Source organism: Mustelus asterias, chromosome 16 (assembly GCF_964213995.1).
Source record: "Mustelus asterias chromosome 16, sMusAst1.hap1.1, whole genome shotgun sequence".
NCBI classification, from domain to species: domain Eukaryota; kingdom Metazoa; phylum Chordata; class Chondrichthyes; order Carcharhiniformes; family Triakidae; genus Mustelus; species Mustelus asterias.
Window position 1 is genome coordinate 16,379,046 of NC_135816.1, and position 24,354 is coordinate 16,403,399.

Below are 24,354 nucleotides of genomic sequence, written 5' to 3' on the forward strand. Positions count from 1 at the left end.
TTCCTAATAACTAAAATCATACATGATATTGCATTAAACATGCCATTGACAGGGCTCTTGAGGTTGCAGTCAAGATGTCAACCTTGACATATCGGTAATATTCTCATCTCTGAGTCAGGGTTGAGAGTTTAAGCCAGAGTTTGAACACAAAATCTAAACTGGCACTTCAGTGTACCACTGAGGGAATACCACACTGTTGGGGAAACTGTAGGAAGCTCTTAACGCACACACTCGAGTGCATTCAAGCAAGCTTGAAGAGACTATTCTTACCAGTGGAACATAATTAGTCTTGCTGGGTATGGTGGAGTTATTGAAAAACACAATCACAGTTAATAAAGTGGAAGGTTAGATTCTTCATTTGAACAAAAACAATAGACTGTGAGGCCTATGTCATTTTATACCCAATTTCCCAGTGGCAGTGGTGGCCCCAGAGGAGATTTTTCAATTGTTGTTGAATCAGTTGGCTGAATGGATGAGTGATGGTTGCAGGGAGTGTTTCAATCTTGGAAAAATTCTGAAAACACTGCATCACAGTCCAAAGCTGTGGGGAGAGCAGGCGAGTGAATGTTTCTTACTGCTCACATCATCAGCTCAGCCCGATTATATCCAGAATGTTGGCCTGCAAGAACAGCGGGTGATCTGAGTGCATATCAGGGTTAAAGCAATGGAGGAAGGAGGGAGCACTGCAAAAATCACAGGTGATCTGAGAGCATAGAGGGATTAAACAACGGCGCAGAAACACTGCACGATCAGCAGGAGGTCCGAGAGAACTGGGGAGGTAAAGAGATAAAGCAGTAATAAAGCAGTGGCAAAGGAAGCGAGAAAGCAGCAGCAGAGAGAACACTGGAAGAACAGAGGGCGGTTGTGGTGAACAGCCAGGATAAAGTGGCAGTGGAGAGAGCAGGAGAACACTGCAAGAACAGTTGGAAGAAAGAGAGAGAGAGAGTAAACTGCAAGAACAAGAAATAAAATCAAAAAGGTTAGCAACTAGATCATGGTTAATGAGTATTCTGGTGTTTTTCTTGTAAATATAGACAGTGGTTTTAACTTTGACAGGAAAATTATAAAGTACTGTATTAATTTCATTAAAATCATTGCTTAACCATTGTTTAATGATTAAAACTACTAATAAGTAAACATAAAGTGATATCAGCACAAGAGAAACAGCTGATTGGCAAGTTTGTTTATTTAAGTCTTAAGTTCATTTGAGCCATATCAGTTAATAGTTTAATAAATAAAGGCATGGCAGAGAGTACCAATCCCATGGAGTGCACATCCTGTTCAATGTGGGAACTCCAAGATGCTTCTTACAAAAAGACCAAAGATGCACACAATATTCCAGGTGTGGTCTCACCAAAGCCCTGTATAATTGCAGCAAGACATTCCTGCCCCTGTACTCGAATCCTGTCACTATGAAGGCCAATATAGTATTTGCCTTCTTCACCGCCTGCTGCATCTGCATGCTTACTTTCAGTGACTGGTATACAGGGACACCCAAGTCTCATTACACATTCCCCTCTCTTAATCCGTAGCCATTCAGATAATCTTCATACCTGTTTTTGCTACCAAAGTGGATAACCTCACATTTGTCCACATTATACTGAACCTGCCATGCATTTTCCCACTCAACTTGTCCAAATCACACAGAAGCCTCTCTGTATCCTCCTCATAGCTCACCCTCCTATCCAGCTTTGTGTCATCTGCAAATTTATATTCTACCAAACAGTGGTTATCCAGGATAATTTTCTGGAATTGAATGTTTCCAATCCAACAAGGAAGAGGACATCACTGGGTCTGATTCTGGGGAATAAGGACTGGCAAATGGTCAAGTGACATTAGGTTAAAGTGATCATTGTATCATTAGGTTTGAGTTGGCTATGGTGTTACAATCCCCATCAGGGATCCATAAGCCAAAATAACCAAATTTACTAAATGCCTCCAAAGAAAAATCAACAACAAGATTTCACTTTTTATGACTTTTATTTGAACACAATCAGAATCAATGTAAATTCAACATGAATTAACAGATGGATGATACTTGAAATAAAAATGTAAATTTCATTTTAAATAATTGATACAACAAAGATATCTCTTACAGGACAAGCACATGCAGCTCGCCCCACAAATACTTGGCCCTACATAGCTACATTGTGCCACAATGTGCTGTTCTTCATTCATGCACAGTAGGTCAGGAGTCATATCCCAACAACCTTTGAATTTCACAGTTACAATTATTATCAGCAAGGCATACTTCTATGAATTCTCTGTTCTTTGGGTCACGACAGTCCTGATGGTGTAGCCTACCAGAGTTCCCTTTCAACCGACCAACCAATAATGCCCAATAATTTGGCCTTTTCTAGGAAAACACCCAGCCCTTCTGCATCTCTGAGCTGTTCACAGTCTTTCAAGTATTAGACCTCTTAAGCCAGCTTGCATATCACCTCCACGAGCTCCCGTTTCTTTTTCTGCTGAATACAAAAAGTGACTTCTTCCTGAGAGTGATTTGCTTCTTCTTATCGTAAGAATTGTGTTCCTTTTTCTGTCACTGGTTGCTTTTTCTTTGTGTCTATGTGTGTGTGCTGCACCCACCAATGTTCCTGCTTGTAGTTGTCTTTTGTGCCTGCAGCTTTCCTTTGTGTCTGCCAGCCACAAGGCTTCTGGTCTTCCTTTTCTGCTGGTACTGCTTCCAGGTTTAGTGTCACCAAGTCAAATGGACCAGTATTTCTTATTAGCCAAGAAATGTACAATTGATCCATTTACAATTGATGTAAACTCAAGTTTTTTTTTCCAACATTCTTAAAAACAATTACAGATTGCAGATCTTTCAAAGAAATTACAGATTTTCTTCATTAAACTGCTCCCGGGTCAAAGTTCATCACAATGGGAAAAGGAGTTTTCCAAAGTAAAAATAATTAATAAGAATGTTGTTGGAGCTGCAATTGGCTGAATGATTGCACTCCTGACTTGTGTCTTGTAGATGATGGATAGGTTTTGAGAGTCAGGAGGTCTGTTACGTGCTGCAGGATTCCTAGCCTCTGGTCTACTCTTGTAGCCACAGTATTTATATGGTTAGCCCAGATTATATTCTGGTCAATGGTAACCCCAGAATATTGTAAATTTAAAGTAAAGTTTAAAGTTTATTTATTAGTCACAAGTATGGCTTACATTAACGCTGCAATGAAGTTACTGTAAAATTCCCCTAGTCACCACAGTCTGGCACCTGTTCAGGTTAATGGACCTACTTGCTGCACCATAGTTGTTAGTACATGCACGCATTCTCTGGAAATGTTTGCTGATGTAGAACATAGAACATAGAACATTACAGCGCAGAACAGGCCCTTCGGCCCACGATGTTGCACCGACCAGTTAAAAAAAAAACTGTGACCCTCCAACCTAAACCAATTTCTTTTCGTCCATGAACCTATCTACGGATCTCTTAAACGCCCCCAAACTAGGCGCATTTACTACTGATGCTGGCAGGGCATTCCAATCCCTCACCACCCTCTGGGTAAAGAACCTACCCCTGACATCGGTTCTATAACTACCCCCCCTCAATTTAAAGCCATGCCCCCTCGTGCTGGATTTCTCCATCAGAGGAAAAATGTCGTAGACATTTCCAGATCGCCTCCGCTTTATATCATCATCAGGATCAGTTTCACAAGACCTGTGTGCACATACCCGGTGCCTCAGGTTCCAGCTGAGTGTTTTGCCACCCTGTGTGCAGGAACAAAAAGGACCAGCTGGTGGCAGTGTTTAGCAATTTCCAACATGAAGTTCTCGCTGGCTCCACCTGCTGGCATTTGCTGTTTCCTGCATCATAAAATTAAATAGGACATTCAAGTGAGCAACCATTTTTAGAATCATAGAATCCCTGCATGGCAGAAGGAGGCCATTCAGCCCATTGAGCCTGCACCGACAACAATCTTACCCAGACCCTATCCCCGTAACCCCACATATTTACCCTGCTAGTCTCCCTGATCCTAAGGGGCAATTTACCATGGCCAAACCACCTAACCTGCACATCTTTGGGCTGTGAGGAAACCGAAGAACCCAGAGGAAACCCATGCAGGCACTCGGAGAACATGCAAACCCCGAGGCCGGAATTGAACCCAGGTCCCTGGCGCTGTGAGGCAGCAGTGCTAATCACTGTGTCGCTTTAGTGTTTTAAAGTTGTGTCTACTGAGAGAGAATATAGTTGTGTTCACTACAGATCTGCAAAATATGCCCGATGGAATGTCTAGGTCATTAATTCATAGAGGGTTCAATAAGAGAGACTGGGTGGTATCGAGGAGCAGATGATGCTATGACTGTAAAACTACATTCTGCACTCCTTTATGAACGGTATGCTTTGTATAGCGCGCAAGAAACAATACTTATCACTGTATACTGATGCATGTGAAAATACATACCTCTCTCTTTGCTTGGCTCTTGCAATTTAATATCCAATCTCAACAAGAGTGGCATAAGTAGACAACTCAAACACTTCTAAATAAGTCAGTGAAAAATCACACTGCCCAAAAAATAAATCACATTGCATCACTTGGATTTTCAAACCTGATTAATATCTAGCCATTGTCCAAATCAGACTAATCCATACTTAATTAAAAAAGACCCCTTAGTTAACAACTAATGAAAAAAAGATAATTTATCGCATGGGCTGAGCTAGGATACACAGCATAGAAAGAGGCCACTCGGCCCAAACAATCCATGCTAGTGTCAATGTTCCACTTGAGCCTCCTCCCATATTTCCTTATCTAAATCTAACAGTCTGCCTTTCCAGTTATGCTTTTCCTGTTGAGAAGAAACATTCATCCAATCAAAACCTTGCATAATTTTAAAGACCTCAATAGGTCACCCCTCAGCTGCCTTTTTTTTCAATAGCAAAGAGACCCAGCCTGACAATCCTTTCCTGATATATACACACATGCATTTCTGGTACTGTCCTTGTAAATCTTGTTTACCCATTAACACGATTTCAAGCCAAGTACTCTTGACAAATTCAGCATTCTTCTCACCGTGATGGCCTCTAAGTACTTGATTGAAAGCCAGGATTCCCAATTTAAATGGGGAAAAGACATGGGTATTTAGTCCACTGTAGCACGCACTGAGCCTCTATATAAACTCATGTTCGATTTTATATTTATTTGTTCTGAAATATTTTAGCAAGGACTTGGCATCAGCAGACCAGAACAAAACTCACACAAGCGCTGGACTGAAAAGCAAAGAACAGCAACTCTCTGCCTATGAAGAGAAGCTCTTTGATGTGTGTGGAAGCCAGGACTTTGAAAGTGACCTGTATAAACTTCAGGATGATATCGAAAAGACATCAAAACAAAGAGGTGAGGATAAAAACTTTATCACCCGTGACCTTGTTGAACATGACTATTGACTGAATATTTGGACTGAAATTTGATGAATAGCGGATGAAGCCCTGTCTCGCATTAAAACCAGCCCACTTGTTCATACTTTCCATCATTTGTTTCGCCCAAGCTACCACAATGGTTACCAACTTGCATCTTTGCTTCTCCCCCTACTTGACTGGTATCTTCTCCTCTGTCCACCACCTGGCCCTGGTGTCATGCTTCTTCCCTCTGCTTTAAAACCTTTGTTACCTACCAATCTCCTTATCCATATCTTAGCTCTTGCTCTTAGCCATTCGGAGCACCTGGAGGAAATCCATGCAGACACGCGGAGAACTTACAGACTCCGCACAGACAGTGAGCCAAGCCAGGAATCGAACCCGGGTTCCTGGCGCTGTGAGGCAGTAGTGCTAACCACTGTGCCACCCTGTGTCTATAGGGGGAGATGGTGGTGTAGTGAGGAACGTCACTATGCTAATAATAGTAGGCAGGCACGGTGGCACCGGTTTCCACCCACAGTCCGAAAGACATGTTGGTTAGGTGCATTGGTCATACTAAATTCTCTCTCAGTATACTCGAACCGGCGCCAGAATGTGGCGACTAGGGGATTTTCGCAGTAACTTCATTGCAGAGTTAATGTAAGCCTACTTGTGACACTAATAAATAAACTTAAATAAACTTAAGGTTAACGACTGGGAATATGAGTTCAAATCCCACCTCGGGAGCTGGTGGGATTTAAACTCAATTAATAAATCTGGAATATAAAGTTCCTCTCAGTGAAACCAATTGTTATAAAAACTCAGCCGGGCTTCACTTTAGGGAAGGACATCCTTTTACCTGGTCTGACCTACATGTGACATCTTTTACCTGGTCTGGCGTACATGTAGCTCCAGACTCTCAGTGTGCTGCTCAGTTCAAGGGCAATTAGGGATGGGCAACAAATGCTGGCCTTGCAAACGACACCCAAATCCCCTGAAAGAATAAAGAAAAGATAACCCTCTTGCACGATGTGAGGAATTTAATTCCCCTCTGCTCTGACCACCCCCAGTCAGCATCTCTACATGAAAACCAAAACCTGATTTTGTCCCTTTATCTATTTATCCTTTTATTTTCCTAGCTATGCTGTCTGGAGCGACAGCCGTGTACAGCCAGTTTATCAGCCAACTAACCGAGGAAAATGAACCCTGTTGCCCCGTCTGCCAGCGCATTTTCCCCTCAGAGGCCGAGTTACAGGACATCATTGATGACCTGCAGTCGAAGTTGCGGCTTGTCCCAGATAAGCTTAAATCAGCTGAGTCTGAACTGAAGAAGAAGGAGAAACGCCGTGATGAGATGATGGGACTGAAGCCAATCAGGTATAAAATCTACTCGAGCTGTCCATCCTCCTTAAAATCTATTTCTGTTTCACTTTCCCTATTTATTAATTCACTTTTTGCTCTTCGATTTCTAGTTTTCTCCATGTTTTAAAAACACCCCTTTCTCTGTAGAGATCATTATGTGCCAATTCTCTAATAATCCCTTTGAGCAATTTGCCTACAAGAAAAGTCACACCAGTGGGCCCACCATTTCTGTGCTCTGACTTCCTGCCCTTTATATCCTCCCTTTATCCAATTATTAATACCCATCCTCACCATTGAGAGTAAAGTCTGATACAAAATCACCATCTAAACTATTCTGTTGTAGCCTAGCTCACTGATTCCCAACCAGTTTTCCAATGTGATCTCATTTTGACATTTGAAAATCAACGTGACCCCGGATGCCAATCAAGCAGCTTAGTAATATTCAGTATGTATCGTTATTAAACTTTGAGCGTTATAGATCAACATTTAAAACATCATATAAATCAGGAAATCTGCATTTTAATCTACCTTGTGTAATGCCATTGTTTTCATGCACTTATGTAGATTTCAGTGAAGCTTTTCATGTTCCCCTGTGACAGAAGCCATTCTCCTATTTCCTGGTCACACAGGTGCCCTGCTGCACTTGGCCCCTTATTAAGATGGCAGCCACACATGTGCCTTGTTGCATTTTTTCCCCAACAAAGATGACAGCTATGGATTTGCCCTGTTGCAATTTGCCTCCTATAAAGATGGTGGCCTTTAATTCAGGCATGTAATCAGGAGAGGTGTCACAGCTACCACCCTGATTGACACCCATCATGTCTGCAAAGAGCCATCAAGGACAATGACCAGGGGAATATGACTGAAGCAGATATCCTACCCTGGGGCAGCACGGTAGCACAGTGGTTAGCACGGCTGCTTCACAGCTCCAGGGACCTGGGTTCGATTCCCGGCTTGGGTCACTGTCTGTGTGGAGTTTGCACATTCTCCTCGTGTCTGCGTGGGTTTCCTCCGGGTGCTCCGGTTTCCTCCCACATTCCAAAGATGTGCGGGTTAGGTTGATTGGCCATGCTTAAATTGCCCCTTCGTGTCCTGAGATGTGTAGGTTAGAGGGATTAGTGGGTAAAATATGTAGGGATAAGGGGGTAGGGCCTGGGTGGGATTGTGGTCGGTACAGACTCGATGGGCCGAATGGCCTCTTTCTGTACTGTAGGGTTTCTATGATTCTATGGTGGCAAGTCCTCAAGGCCTGAGATATTCAACTGGTGATGAGCCATTAAACCTAACAGCTTGAACACTGGGACCCTAATTGAGAAGGGGGGGATTCCCAGACATGAGCTGATTACAAAGGAGTGATGCACTAGTAACAACCACATTTAAATCACTGGGTGATGTTCATATGTCAGAATCACCCTTTGAGCGTTTAAGCTTCTCCTTTCTCTGCATTAAGAGGGCAAGCAGCTGAGACAGTGACTAGAGAAGGGGATGTCAGTGGAGTACCTTCTTCCTCCCCATCTCTCCAACCCACTTTGTAAGCTTTCAAACCCTGTTTGATGACTCTAAGCACCCAAGGACATTCCTGCGGCAGACAGAGACTTCTTGAAGGAAATCAACCCCATACTACTGTCTCCAGAAGAGCATCTAAATCAGTGACGTACATCTTTAAATTTCATTGACAAGGGAAATAGCCAGATTGCGAACTTATCCTGAAGCCAGCCAAGTCACCAACCTCTGCACACTGTATTTCTTTTATTTCTGTGAACTCTAATGTAATATGTCCTCTGTTTATTGTGGTGTGTGTCTGTTCGTGTGTGTGTGTGTTCGAGCGAAAGTCCAAACGTTTATTATTTTACTTAGACTAGGTTTCATTGTAATAAAGCTAACCTCTTTCTTTGTTAAAACTGAAGCAAACCTGCCTGATTGTGTCTTATGATTACTGCACATAAACAGTTAAATAAGCATTGAATTGGCAAGTGTATTCTTTTCAGAAAAAGAACCCCCTATTGCAATCAAACAAGGAGTGGGGAACCATCAATAATTCCTCACCTGATTATAATAGCATGTTGGAGGCTGATTCAATGCTGGCTTTTAAAAGGGAAATGGATAATTATCTGAAGAAAAATGTGTTTGCATGGCTGGCAGGAAAAGGCAGTGGAGTGGGACGAGCAGAGAACAGCATGCAGATGGGACGAATGGCCTCCTGTGCTGTATCATTCAACGATGCTACACACAGGCATCAGGACATATATTTTAACAGATTAAACAATTAGAATTTTTGTTTCCCAAGGGGTAATCAGATTTAATGATGTTTGCCAGACTATTATTTGTGTCCGGAATAGTGAAATAATTCTCAGGGCTTTTTGTCCTATAGGGAAACAGTAATTGAACTTCAGGAAAAGGATTTACCTGAGTTACGGAATAAACTTCAGAGCATCAATCGAGATATTCAGCGCCTGAAATATGATGTGGAGGAACAGGAAACTCTTCTTGCTGTCTTTATATCTGAGGAAGGCACTGCAAAGTCATGCCTACAAGACATATCGCTTATGGAACGATACCAGGTAGCAATAGGAAGACACCTTTCCAAATCATGCTGATAATGTCCCTGATAATAGCTGAGGCTTCCAAACGTGGTCTCTGGGATGATTGCAGTTCTCACTTCGCCACAGCTGCTGTGCTTTAGCAATTCTGAATTTTACCATCATTTTGTTCACTTGCCAGTTTTACCGCCCTGTTGCCCGATAATGAGAAATTTCTGTTAAAGTTAAATTCATGTTTATTTATTAGTCGCAAGTAAGCTTACATTAACACTGCAATGAAGTTACTGTGAAAATCCCCTAGCCGCCACGCTCCGGTGCCTGTTTGGGTACACTGAGGGAGAATTTAGCATGGCTAATTCATCTAACATGCATGTCTTTGGAGTGTGGGAGGAAACTGGAGCACCCGGAGGAAACCCACGCAGACACAGGGAGAAAGTGCAGACTCCGCACAGACAGTGACCCAAGCCGGGAATCGAACATGGTCCCTAGTTCTCTTTGGCAACTGGCACTGTCTTTTCAAAGTTTGAGGTCCTCAGGACTGAGATTTGCAGAAGGTTTGCATTTTCCTGGACATGCAGACACCTACACCACTCCTATCTGCAGGGAACATTAAGGTTCAATTCCTGGCTTGGGTCACTGTCTGTGTGGAGTTTGCACATTCTCCCCGTGTCAGTGTGGGTTTTCTCCGGGTGCTCCGGTTTCCTCCCACAGTCCAAAGACGTGCAGCTTAGATGGATTGGCCATGCTAAATTGCCACTTAGTGTCCAAAGATGTGCAGGTTATGTGTGGATTAGTCGCGATAAATGCGTTGGGTTGAGGATTTAGGGCTGGGGGGGTGCCTGGGTGGGATGTTCTTTCGGAGAGTTAGTGCAGACTCAATGGACCAAATGGCCTCTTTTTTCACTGTAAAGATTTATGTAAAGATACAAAACCTGTCAATTGTGCCTTTCCAGCCTCCAGAATGAGTGGCTCCTCAGTCTGCCCGTTTTATAATCTTCTGCTGATGCAAAAGCCCTGCTGCCTGTTTACTGCAGCATGTCCCATTTATCCATCATCCTAATGCTATCCTGAACTGTCTTCAATTTAAAATTTTCATCCCCACAGTCTAATGGTTTGTGGTCTCACCGCTCTCCCCAAAGCATTCTCCAACCCTATATCTCTCCAGGAACCCTGTGTTCCTTCAACTCTGGATTCTCATGCATCTCGAAATTCCTTCACTCCACCATCGACAGCTGTGCCTGCAGCTGACTAGGTCCTGATTTCTGGCAGTCATTCCCCAACCTTCCTGCCTCTTTACCCTTCCTTTAAATTCCTCCTTGAAAATCACCTTGTTGATGAGGCATCTCCTCCTAGCCTTTGGCCTAGGATTGATTTTTGCGATAATACTTCTATGAAGAGCCTTGACTGATTTATTTTTGTATTGAAGGAGCGGGATAAAAACATGTTGTCAGAGATTTGCACCCATTTCAAGACCATAGACGTATAAATTTGGAAATTTATGTCCGTGTAACCCTACTAACCTTCACGCTTGTGAGTCCTCATTGCAGCTCCCCTTGAATTATTGCTTTGTCATGACTCCCGTTCATTATTCTTTTTGCAGTGAGCCCTGTTAGTGGATGGTAGGGAAATGAGTCAGTATGTCACTGTGGGACAGTGCCGTGATGGAAGCTGTGCATCTCCTCACCCTGAGGCTGTTCTTCGCACATGTCATCATTGATACTGCTTTTTGGAGCAGGTCACCTACCTGTCCCTTCAGGCGATGTGTGGTGTGTAACGCTGGGAGAACGCCTGAAGGGAAATAAGATAATAAGGGCAAATCCTCCCTTCTGTTTTCTTTCTTAAAAAAAGGCCGCATGTGATTTTTCTTCATTAACGACTGATGTTATGTTGTGTGTTTTTTGTTATGTTTGGACGTTTTTCACAGTAAGGACTGTGAAAGGATTTATGTTTTAATATCGATAAAGTATACTTGCACTTTTTGTAAAGAAGCACTGAAGCAATTGATGGTTTAGTGTTATTGTGTTGGATTAATTGAAACTGTTTGCTCCAAAATTATAAACAACCAACATTGCCTCATTGTTCTAGGAGATCCCGGGTCCTGGGTGCACAGAATGGGTTGTCAGGCATGGGCCCTTGAGTCATAAATTTGAAATAATTTTCAAATCCGATGGATAGGAATATTTGTCGATAGTTTTGTTTCCAACTGAAAGCTGTTTTCACCTGATTCAAATTTAGGATCCGGCAGGAGAGTAAGATTTATTTTATGTGAAACAAGGTGGGCAAATGTGGCATGTCTTTCTTTTGTATTATTATGTTAAGACAGATGCTGAATAGATTAAATAATTTAAATTGCAACGATGTTCACTTGCTGTAGAGTAAAACAGCGTACCAACTTGACATTGCCTTAAATCAAGACAAAAAATGTTCAAAAAGCTCAGCAGGTCTGGCAGCATCTGTGGAGAGAGAAATAGCGTTCATGGGGGGTGGGAGGGGGATTTCCTGCCCTCATTTTCAGCGGACAGGAAAGCCACTGTGGGGCCACTGGAGAATCCAACTGGAGTCCCCAAAGGCCTTTTACAGCGGTGGGATTTCCCATTGAGATTGTACCTGTCCACCCGCAATGAAAGGTCAGGAACGCCTATACCATACATTTAAATATCATTCGTAGGCTTCCCCGCTGTATTACCCCCTACATGAGGAACCGCGCACCCCCCCCTCCCCCGCCCACCTGCATGACATCATGTCAATGGGGTTTACAACAGGTCTGAACTAATGATGACCTGGTGAACAGTCCTTGCCAGGGGCACACAGGTAAGGGCCAAGGTTGCCGGCATGACGTCATTGGTCCCATCCCAATAAATGTTCCTTTAAAAAGTCAACATTTTGACAAGAAACAGGATTAGCTTGACTTTACCTTTCCCATCGATTCCTTCCTATTTCTGTTGAACTGTTTTTCCCGTCCTTTGTTTAAATTGACACCTGTCAATCTCTGCTGCACGGACTTTGTTGACTTGCTGAACATGGCCACATGGGGGAGCTAAATTAACACGTATCATTAAATTGGCATGAACCAGGCCTCTTAGTTATGGCATCTCTTATAACTCCACTATCTTGCACAGTGCTCAGAAAATCTTCCAACATGGTTCACTCGATAAACTTGAAATTTAAGCATATAAATCTTTTTAAAAAGTCAAATTGCCATGTGGCTGCTTTGCTACTTCATAGTGAGTTGCTAACTTTATGCTTGTGGAATTTCCAAGTACAGTATCATCATGGAGTTCCGAAGGGATCCTTACCCTAATTGTTTGCATTATTGATTTTCCTGTCCGTTGGCTCAGTGTTACAATGGGACCAAATCTAGAGCTATAAAGATAATGGCTCAAATCTGGTCTTTGGAAAGTTGGAGACACAACATACAACTGAGGATGTGTGCTGGGCCCCTGTGGAAGACCCGACGTGCTGACTTGTGGTGGGAAATTCTCCTGCTGCCCGGATCCTCTGCTGCGCTGGAGTCAGACAGTTCTAGTTTACTTACTTAGCCAAATGGTTACCCAGGAAATATTAGACAGAACAAACCTAGTCAAACTCCTGAGTAATTGCAGAACTGAACCCGCCAATCACTCACAATGACCCACAACTGACTCCCCCCCCTGAGTACCTGCCTCTGACCACCGCCGCACACCCCCCCCGACCCACCTGCCCATCTCCCTCATCCACCTCAGCACCATGTCCATTCCCTCATTCACCCACTCATCCAATCACTAACACCAATGCATTAATCTTAAGGCTGGACCTTTAAACTTACCATACTGTTAGTGCCATAAAAAGGGGGCATGTCATGTTTAACCCCTCTTTCCCCCCCCCCAGCCTTACAGCACTATGACAGAGCTCTCGGAGGGATGCTATTCTCTGCATTCCTGGAAGACCCAGCAAGAAATGCCAAGCAGCACGAGGTGGGGGAAACGGAAAGACAATCTGACAGTGATTGCTGCTCCTTCTCATAAGATCCAGACCCACATTCATTAATCACAGAATCACAGAATACCACACTGCAGAAGAGGCCCTTCGGCCCATCGAGTCTGCACCGACTGATGAAAGGCCCTGACCTACCCACCTAATCCACAGAATAATGCTAAACACATTCAATTCTCTCACTAAAACAAAATGCTGGTAATGCTGGAAATGTAAAATAAAACAGAAAAAAATTCTCAGATAACGTCGCATTTGTGGAGAGAAAAACATAGTTAATGTTGCAGGTGGACCTGGCTTTCTGGTGAAAGACCTTCAGCTGCTGAGGGAGGTAGTGGAAGCAGATACGATAGTGACTTTTAAGGGGCGTATGGACAAATACATGATTAGGATGGGAACAGAGGGATATGGTCCCCAGAAAGGTAGGGGGGTTTAGTTCAGTCGGGCAGCATGGGCGGCACAGGCTTGGAGGGCCGAAGGGCCTGTTCCTGTGCTGTAATGTGCTTTGTTCTTATTTCCAGCATTGTATTCAGCTCTTTTACTTTCGGCTTAGCTAGTTACTCCCGGCTAGTTCCAATTTGTTGTGGAACTAAATCTAAAAAACAAAAATCGACCAGTTAAAATTTTATTTTCAAACTAAATTTAAACTTTTAAATTTAATTTTCAATTTTAAATCTAAATTTAGGTAAAAGCGAGTTTGAAGTTTTCTGGGTGGTTCTGTTGTATGGCACCAAATAATAGAGTTCGGGACGTTTCCTGGTTTAAGTGTTGATTTTGTTGGGGCAGTGGCAGGCTTCCTACAATTAGTTCCTGCATTTCCCTACTAGGGAGGGTAACAGTCAGCCAGTGTTTCTGATCTGATTACTGTCAGTGATCCTTGATGGAGGAACTAACCTTTTGGTGGGAGAGGAGGGAGACACTTTAATATCCCATGTCAAAAGCTTATTGACTTACCATCTGGGCTAACCCATGAAGAATTGGTCCATGTGGAAGCAAAGGGCTGCCTTACGTCACCCACACAGTTATGTCATAGCATAAAACATCACATCTGGGGAGAAGAGAAAATTGGATAGGGAGTAAAAAGGCACATCCAAGAATTCATGGATCTGAAAGGCAACCACCATATTACCCCAGCTTTTTGAGTCGATGCATGTGGTAAGTGATTGATGAACCTAGGTTAGGCCTCAGCTGGACTATTGTGTTCAATTCTGAGGATCATGTTTTCGAAAGGATGTCAAGGGGTTAGAGAGAGTGCTGAGAAGATTCGCCAGAATGGTACCACGAATGATGGATTTCAGTTATTTATAGAAACCATTGGAACTATGGTTATTGTTAGCACAGAGAAGGTTAAGAGATGATTCAATAGAGGTGTTCAACATGGGGGTTTGATAGAGTACATGAGGAGAAACTGTTCCCAATAGCATAGGGTTGATGACCAGGAGGACACAGCTTTAAGGTCATTGTTAAAAGAACCAGAGGGTGCGCAAGACAACGAGTTATGGTCTACGTGAAAGAATGGTGGAAGCAGATTCGGCAGTGACTTTCAAAAGAGAATTTAATACGAACTTAAAGAGAAAATAATTGCAGGGCTATTGAGAAAGAGTAGGAGAATGGGACTAACTGGATTGCTCTTTCAAAGTGTCATAAAAGGCTGTTTGGGCTGAATGGTCTGCCAAGGTGCATTATTCAGTTCTATGATGACTGACGGGCTCTTTATCATTCTATCAGATGGAGTTGAGAGATGTTGAACGCAAGATTGCACAACAAGCTGCCAAGCTTCAGGGAGTAGATGTGAGCCGAACAATGCAGCAGGTCAGCCAGGAGAAGCAAGAGAGGCAACTACAAGCGAAGACAGGTAAGAAAGAATGAAAATAGTTGTGAATTGGACAAATGCTTGGATTCCCCTCCATGCAGCCCATTCCAGCCAGTCAGCTCAGACGGACAGCTGGAACTCCATCATGCTTCAGATTCTCCAAACAAACCTACTGAGAAACTCTGACTTTTCTGTTTGCCTGAAATGGAATTCCTACATGACTCCTATTGTGGGCAAGCCCACTTACCTAAGTCCAAAGGGATTCTTCATAGATTGGCAGTAAGCCAAGCTTATGCACCTTTGAGGATTAGGAGTACTGATTAGATTTAACCAGCTAAAACCATGCACTTCCTTTCACACACCATGTTTGTGTACTTCAGATCACTATCCGGTCATTAGCTCCCATGAATATCTGCCCCCAAGTGACACAAATTCCAGCCAGAAACAAGTTTATGATCCAGGTCACAAATGAGAAACCAGCCTGACTCAATCATGCTTGACAAATTTACCGGAATTCTTTGAGGATGTGGCTAGTAGAGTTGACCAGGAAGAACCAGTGGATGTGGTTTATTTACTTTCAGAAGACTTCGACAAGGCCTCACATAGCCGATTACTATGCAAAGTTAAAGAGATTGAGATTGCCCGTAATTAAGATTGCAGGTAATGTTTTGAGATGGATAGAAAATGGATTAGCAGATAGGAAGCAAAGAGTTGGAATAAATGGGTCTTTTCTCGATTGGCAGGCAGTGACTAAAAGTTTAAAAGTAAAGTTTATTAGTCACAAGTAGGCTTACATTAACACTGCAATGAAGTTACTGTGAAATTCCCACAGTCTGGCGCCTATTCGGGTCAATGCACCCAACCAGCACGTCTTTCAGAATGTCGGAAGAAACCGGAGCACCCGAGAAAACCCACGCAGACACGGGGAGAAAGTGAAAACTCCACACAGACAGCGACCCAAGCCGGGAATCGAACTCGGGTCCCTGGCGCTGTGAGGCAGTAGTGCTAACCACTATGCTACTGTGCCGCCCTAGTGGGGTTCCACAGGGATCTGTGCTCAGAACCCAATTCTTCACATTACATATTAATGATCTGGACGAGGGAACTAAATATATTATCTCCAAATTTGCAGATGATACAAAGTTGGGTGGGAGGGTGAGCAGTGAGGAGGATGCAAAGATGCTCCAGCATGATTTGGACAGGCTGAGTGAGTGGGCATATGCATGGCAGATGTAGTATAATGTGGATAAATGTAAGGTTATCCACTTGAGTAACAAAAATAGGAAGGCAGATTATTATTTGAGTGGCTGTAAATTGAGAGAGGTGGATACTCAGCGAGACCTATTCACTTTGCCACAGGTGGGGACATTCTGGTATTGCTTATAAGGACTAAAACTCAGTGATCAAATTAACTTGTGAGATTTGTCATGGAGTTAGAGGGTGGGGAAGAGGGGAGGTGCGTTGTGTCAATTGGCTCAAAGATAGCATGATGAAGATGACAGGTTGGCATAAGGTCCTAAGTGTTCTCATGCATCAGTCGCTGGAAGTAGGCATGCAGGTATAGCAGGCAGTAAAGAAGGCAAATAGTATGTTGACCTTCATAGTGAAAGGATTTGAGTACAGGAATAGGGATGTTTTACTGCAATTGTATAGGACATTGGTGAGGCCACACCTGTATTGTGTGCAGTTTTGGAGTCCTCAGAGGAAGGATGTTCTTGCTATAGAGGGAGTGGAGCAAACATTTGCCAAGCTGATTCCTGGGATGGCAGGTTTGTCATATGAGGAAAGACTAAATCGGTTAGGATTATATTCATTAAAGTTTAGAAGAGTGAGAGGGGATATTAAGTTTAGTTTATTTATTAATGTCGCAAGTAGGCTTACATTAACACTGCCTTGAAGTGACTGAAAATCCCCTAGTCGCCACACTCCGGCATCTGTTCGAGTACACTGAGGGAGAATTTAGCATGGCCAATGCACCAAATGATCTCATAGAAACATATAAAATTCTAAAAGGATTAGACAGTATAGATTCAGAAAGAATGTCCCCAATGATAGGGGAGTCCAGAACTAAAGGTCATGGTTTGAAGGTAAGGAGTAAACCATTTAGAATTGAGGTGAGGAGAAATTTCTTCACCCAGAGAGTGGTGATTCTGTGAAATTCAAAGCAGGGGGCAGTGCAGTCTTGTCTGGCTCAACCTTTAGATTACAGTCTGTCTCTTAGGTCTTTATGCCAACCTGCCATCGTCACCGTGCTGTTTCTGAGAAAATTCTCCCAGACACAACACATTTACACTCTGACCCCCCCGTAACCCCATGAGGGATTTCACAAGTTAATTTGATCACTGGATTTTAGCCCTTGTCAGCAAATACCATGAATTCCACATGTGTGGCAGAGTGAATAGCACCAGCCGTCTAGGATTTAAATTAAATCAGCAACAATATAAATCCTGGATCAGCAATTTACAATTGGAATGAGGCATATTTGCTACTTTTCAGGCTTGTTTGAAAACGGAGCTCTGGTAAAACTGAGAGTGTTGGACATAGCAGTGTTGAGAATGAATTGTGTTCAATTCTGAAATTAAAATTTGAGTGCAGTCACCAATCAGCAAATCCTTTCTGACCCGAAAGTTGAATTTGTTTCAATAACCATAGACTGGACAGTAAAGGCCCAGGCTAATATTTTGCGGACATGGGTTCAAATCCCAGCGTGGCAGCTGGTGGAATTTAAATTCAGTTAATAAAAAAATCTGCAATTGAAAGCTGGTCTCAGTGATAGTGACTATAACTGTCATTAAAGCCTAACTAGCTCACTCATGTCCTTCAGGGAAGAAAATCTGCAATCCTTTACTGGGTCCAGCCTACATGTGACTCCAGACTCTCAGTAATGTAGTTCACCTTTAATTGCTGTCTTAAATGTCGAAGCAAGCCACTCAGTTCAAAGGCAATTAGGGATGGGCAATAAGTGCTGGCCTCGTGCTGGCCTAGCCAGCGATGCCCACACTCCCAAGAAAGAATAAATGAAAGAAGCAAATAAATAAATCACCAGCTATATTTATGAAACAAGTGACTGGTGACTCATCTCTTCTTTGGGATGTCCTGCGGATTCAGAAAATGGTACTGAGATGCAATTTATTACTTCATTAGATGAAGGTTAGATGAAACCGCGTTGAACCAAACTCCTGTTTTGACTTGACTTCCAAATATTTCCATTAAATGACATTTTAACCACACTGCATTTCAAATGTTTTCGATAAAGCATCCGGATTGTTTAGCTCCTAGAACCTTAATGCACGTTGCAGGCTGGAGTATCATACTGCTGAGAAAAGCATGGATGTTAGGGAACTTGGGGAAATAAATAGTGATGTCTTGAGGAGTGTACATATAACAGAGAAGGAGGTGCTGGAAGTCTTAAAGCGCATCAAGGTAGGTAAATCCCCGGGACCTGATGAAGTGTATCCCAGGACACAGTGGGAGGCTAGGGAGGAAATTGTGGGTCCCCTAGCAGAGATATTTGAATCATCGATAGTCACAGGTGAGGTGCCTGAAGATTGGAGAGTGGCAAATGTTGTGCCTTTGTTTAAGAAGGGCTGCAGGGAAAAGCCTGGGAACTACAGGCCGGTGAGCCTCACATCTGTAGTGGGTAAGTTGTTAGAAGGTATTTTGAGAGACAGGATCTACAGGCATTTAGAGACGCAAGGACTGGTTAGGGACAGTCAGCATGGCTTTGTGAGTGGAAAATCATGTCTCACAAATTTGATTGAGTTTTTTGAATGGGTAACCAAGAAGGTTGATGAGGGCAGTGCAGTTGATGTTGTCTACATGGACTTTAGCAAAGCTTTTGACAAGGTACCACATGGTAGGTTGTTGCATAAGGTTCAATCTCACGGGATCCAGGGTGAGGTAGCCAAATGGATACAAAATTCGCTTGATAACAGAAGACAGAGGGTGGTTGTAGGGGGTTGTTTTTCAAACTGGAGGCCAGTGGTGTGCCTCAGGGATTGGTGCTGGGTCCACTGTTATTTGTCATTTATATTAATGATTTAGATGAGAATTTAGTAGGTATGGTTATTAAGTTTGCAGGTGACACCAAGATTGGTGGCATAGTGGACAGTGAAGAAGTTTATCTAGGATTGCAACGGGATCTTGATCAATTCGGCCAGTGGGCTGACGAATGGCAGATGGAGTTGAATTTAGATAAATGTGAGGTGATGCATTTTGGTTGATCGAACCAGGGAAGGACTTACTCAGTTAATGGTAGGGCGTTTTAGGAGAGTTATGGAACAAAGAGATCTGGGGGTATATGTTCATAGCTCCTTGAAAGCAGAGTCACAGGTGGACAGAGTGGTGAAGAAGACATTCAGCATGCTTGGTTTCATTGGTCAGAACATTGAATACAGGAGTTGGGATGTCTTGTATAAAATGTACAAGACATTGGTAAGGCCACATTTGGAATACTGTGTACAGTTCTGGTCACCCTATTATAGAAAGGATATTATTAAACTAGAAAGAGTGCAGAAAAGATTTATTGGGATGCTACCGAGACTTGATGGTTTGAGTTATGAGGGGAGGTTGGATAGACTGAGACTTTTTTCTCTGGAGCTAGGAGGCTTTGGGGTGATGTTATAGAGGTCTATAAAATAATGAGGGGCATAGATCAGCTAAATAGTCAATATCTTTTCGTAAAGGTAGGGGAGTCTAAAACTAGAGGGCATAGGTTTAAGGTGAGAGGGGGGAGATACAAAAGGGTCTAGAGGGTCAATTGTCTTCACACAGAGGATGGTGAGCGTCTGGAACAAGATGCCAGAGGTAGTAGTAGAGGCGGGTACAATGTTGTCTTTTAAAAAGCATTTAGACAGTTACATGGGTAAGATGGGTATAGAGGGATATGGGCCAAACGCGGGCAATTGGGACTAGCTTAGGGGTTTTTAAAAAAAGCGGCATGGACAAGTTTGGCCAAAAGGCCTGTTTCCATGCTGTAAACCTCTATGTGACTTTATGACTCCTTTAGCAAATGATCTGTTGTGCAGCCATTGGGGTTGGGTGTGTAAATTAGAGTATTAAATGTGTTGGATATAAAGGTCAAATCGAAAACTGAAAGACGCTGATCATCAAAGATTAAGTCCGCAGTGGAAATACTGGCAGTCGATGCTGTGACTGGGATGATGCGTTGCGGTAATACTTTCCAGCACTGAGATATCTCTAATCGTGGCTTTGTGTACCAGTGAAGGAAGATGCCACCACAAGGACCGAAATTATCTTCTTTTTAAATTGAAACTTTGATCCTTCTGAAAGTCACATTTTTTTTATTCGATTGCTGGATTTTTTTGTCTCCGCGAAGAATAACAGTTGGAATTACTGAGTCTACATGTTGCAAGGGGGCAGTGGTTGAAGTGGAATGTATTTGTGCTGGGCACCGAAAGTGGCAACCCGCCTGACGTTTTTAAATGAATGATCAAAGGTCAATTGAACTTGTTATCGAGCTAGTTGACTGGGATAGTACGGGGCCACATAGTGGCACAGTGGTTAGCACTGCCGCCTCACAGCACCAGAGACCCGGGTTCGATTCCTGGCTTGGGTCACTGTCTGTGGAGGCTGCACATTCTCCCCGTGTCTGCAAGTGTTTCCTCCAGGTGCTCCAGTTTCCTCCCACAGTCCAAAGATGTCCAGGTTAGGTGCATTGGCCATGCTAAATTGTCCTTTAGTGTCAGGGGGACTAGCTAGGGTAAGTGCATGGTGTTATGGGGATAGGGCTTGGGTGGGATTGTGGTTGGTGCAGACTCAATAGGCCGAATGGCCTCCTCCTCCACAGTAGGATTCTATGATTCTGTGTTAGCATGCTGCCCACAGCAGAACGCAGTGGGCAGTCTGTTTTCTGAGGGCAAGTTAGAAATAAAGGTGGCATGGAAGAGGCACATCATTTGGCCAGTGCCTTGTGCACATCGGGGGGTACCCCCCCCCCCCAAACTTGTCACTTCCCCCTTTAGTTCCTCACCACTTGCCCTCCAATCCAGCCAGCACCCCAACATCCCACCTCCCATAAAAGTCCAGCCAAATACTTTTTAAAATTTGAATTTTTTTATTTTGAGCCCTTGAATGGGAAATAAGAATTTGGTTTTATAGAATCATCATTGATAGTTACAGCACATAAGAAGGCCATTTGACCCATCATGCACATACCAGCTCTCTGCTTGAGCAGCTCAGCTCGTCCTACTCTCCTGCCAATTCCTTATAACCCAGCAAATATGTTCCCTTCTGTTAATTATCCAAGTTCCTTTTGAACGAGCTGGTATAAAAAAATATATAGTTTTTTTTCCCTCATTGTCACGGATTCTTCTGCCATTTGCCTTGAAACGTTGTCCTCTGGTTCACAACCCTTCTGTCAATGGGAATAGTTCCTCTCATCTTCTCTATCCAGACCCTTCATGATTTTGAACACTCCTATCAGATATTCTCTTCTCTCCAGCCCCAGCTTCTGCAGTCTATTCACTTAATTTAAGTTTTTCATCCCTGGAACCTTTCTCAGAAATCTTACCCTCACCTTCTCCAAAGCCTTACATGCTTCCTAAAATGTTTTGCTTAGAATTGGGCACAATGCTCCATTTGATTTGATTTGAATTGATTTATTATTGTCACATGTATTAGTATACAGTGAAAAGTATCGTTTCTTGCGCGCTATACAGACAAAGCATACCGTTCATAGAGAAGGAAAGCAGAGGAAGTAGAATGTAGTGTGACAGTCATAACTAGGGTGTAGAGAAAGATCAACTTAATGTGAGTCCACTTAAAGGCAGCAGGGAAGAAGTTGAACCAGTGTTTCATAAAGATTAATCATAACTTTGTTGTTTTTGTACAGTATGCCTCTATTTATAAAGCCCAGGATCTCGTATGCAATAAACACTTTCTCAACCTATCCTGCCACCTTCAACAATTTCTGCATATATATCCCAGGGTCCTCTGCTCCTGTGACCTTTTAGAATTGTATTCTTTATTTCCTATTGTCGCTCCTTATTCTTATCAAAACATATCCACCCCTTTCACCAGCCTGTCTGTACTCTCTTGAAGTCCGTTACTATCCTCATCAACAGTACATAGTTCTTCCATATTTTGTCATCAGCAAATATTTAAAAAGCACTCTGTACAGCCAAGTCTAGCCCATTAATATACATCGACAAAGAATGGTCCCAGTACTGACCGAAACCCAGCATATACCTTCCATCAGTCTGAAACACCCTAAGCGGAATTCTTCCATGGCCCTGAGGGCAGGTTCAATGGTGGTGGGGGCAGGAGGGGAGAATTTAATAGATCCAAGTATCGGTTTTATGCCGGTGTGAATTTCCCACGGTATCTTCCACTGATGTCCACCATGGCAGATCAGAAAACCCACTGGAGGTCGAAGTGAAATTGATTTGCATCCTGCTGATGAGATGCAGATGAAGGCCTAACCGGAATCTTCCCTCCCACGCCTGATTCTCCATGACGCCAGCAGGAAAATACACTGGCATGCACATGTCAGAACTCACCCTAAACAGTGCCTGGGGCTGCTTCCAGAGTTCACATTGGAGGCTGGGAGCAATACTGGACCACTGAAGTGAGTGGGAGGAGCATCTACAGGTGGATCCTCCTGATTCCAGATTCAATGTATCAACGAGGCCCATCTTCCAGCCTCAATGTTCCTGGAGATTGAATATCTTCCTTAAGAAGTCCATCTTCTGACCTCGGAGTGATCCCAGAGATTCACCTTCTTTTGAGTAAGTCCAAATTATTTCTTCAATAGTGGGTTGGCTATGTTGGGAGCCTTTTCAATATGCCGCCTGGATGTGACAGCAGACAATGCGTCTACAGGTCTGCCCCACCACGAACATAGCACAAGATACTTGCTTGACTAATTAATGTGGATGGAGCTGGAAGACATGGCGTGGTTTCCCGCCAGCCTCTGCGGTAGGAAACAAACCTAGTTCAAGATAGGTGAATTCCGCCCCTGTGTTTTCCGTCATTCAGTTATCTTCATATTCACATTCCTGCTATTCCTGTTGTTCCATGGGCTTTGATTTTACTGAAAAGTATATTATGTGGCATTTGATCAAACGCCTTTTGGAAATCCTTATACACCTCATCATCCGCGTTACTCTCATCAACTCTATCTGTTAACTTCATCAATAAAGTTAATCAAGTTAGTTAAACATGATTTGAAATTTTAATAAATCCATGCCGATTTTCCTTAATAAATCAATGCTTATCTAAATGACTGTTAATTTTGTCCCTATTATCGTTTTTAAACCACTGAGATTAAACTAATTGACCTATAGTCGCTGGACTGATCCTCACTTCCTTTTTTGAACAAGGGTGTGGCATTTGCAATTCTCCAGTCCTCTGGCACCGCTCCAGTTTGTAAGGAGAATCGAAAGATTATTGCCAATTCTTCTGCTATTTCCACCCTTACTTCCCTGTGTGTCCTGGGATGCATCGCGTCTACTCCTCAGTGACTTATCAACTTTAAGTACAACCAGCCTCTCAAATACCCTCCACTTTATCAATTTTAGCTTACCCAGTGCCTAAGCAACCTCCACTTTCACTATGGCTTTGGCTGTATCTTTTTCATTGATAAAGACAGATGCAAAGTGTAGTCACTTAGTGTCTTAGTCAGGCCCTCTGCCTCCATGCGTAAATCCCCTCGGTAGTCTTGGTATCCGTAGTGCTTTAAGCCAGTAAGACTACGCAGTCTATGCAATAATTATTTAAAGAATTTTGTTGTTAATTATTTTTTCCTAAGTGCATAAAATTAATGCATAAGAAGGAAACATCATAGATTTTGATAGCAAATTTTACTATCCTAGAGTAATATTGAAATGTAGTCACCGTTGTAATGTAGGGACAGCATGGCAGCCAATACGCACGCAGCAAAGTCGAAATGTAAATTAAGCATTCACAGCACTGAAATGGGCCATTGACCCCAACAGGTCAATGCTGGTATTTATACTCCACACAAACCTCCTGTTTCATCTACTATCATCAACATATCCTTTATTCTTTTCTCCCTTATGGTGCTTACGTAGTGTCATAGAATCATAGAATCCCTACACTGCAGAAGGAGGCCATTCAGCCCATCGAGTCTGCACCGATCACAATCCGCCTAGCCCTATCCCCGCAGCCCCCTGCATTCACCTTGCTAGTCCCCCTGACACTAAGGGACAATTTAGCATGGCCAATCCACCTAACCCGCACATCTTTGGACAGTGGGAGGAAACCAGAGCACCCAGAGGAAACCCCATGCAGACATGGGGAGAACGTGCAAACTCCACACAGACAGCGACCCAAGCCGGGAATCAAACCCA

General features: G+C 43.1%; 1 protein-coding gene across 1 annotated transcript in view; it reads left to right on the forward strand.

Moving 5' to 3' along the window:
- Nucleotides 1–24,354, forward strand: part of rad50 (RAD50 homolog, double strand break repair protein) — a 121,095-nt gene that overhangs the window by 46,402 nt on the left and 50,339 nt on the right. Inside the window, exons 13-16 of the mRNA XM_078230691.1 lie at nucleotides 5,164–5,339; nucleotides 6,478–6,715; nucleotides 9,072–9,261; nucleotides 14,938–15,064. Coding sequence (XP_078086817.1) covers nucleotides 5,164–5,339; nucleotides 6,478–6,715; nucleotides 9,072–9,261; nucleotides 14,938–15,064 — 731 coding nt within the window. The remainder of the gene's footprint in view (nucleotides 1–5,163; nucleotides 5,340–6,477; nucleotides 6,716–9,071; nucleotides 9,262–14,937; nucleotides 15,065–24,354) is intronic.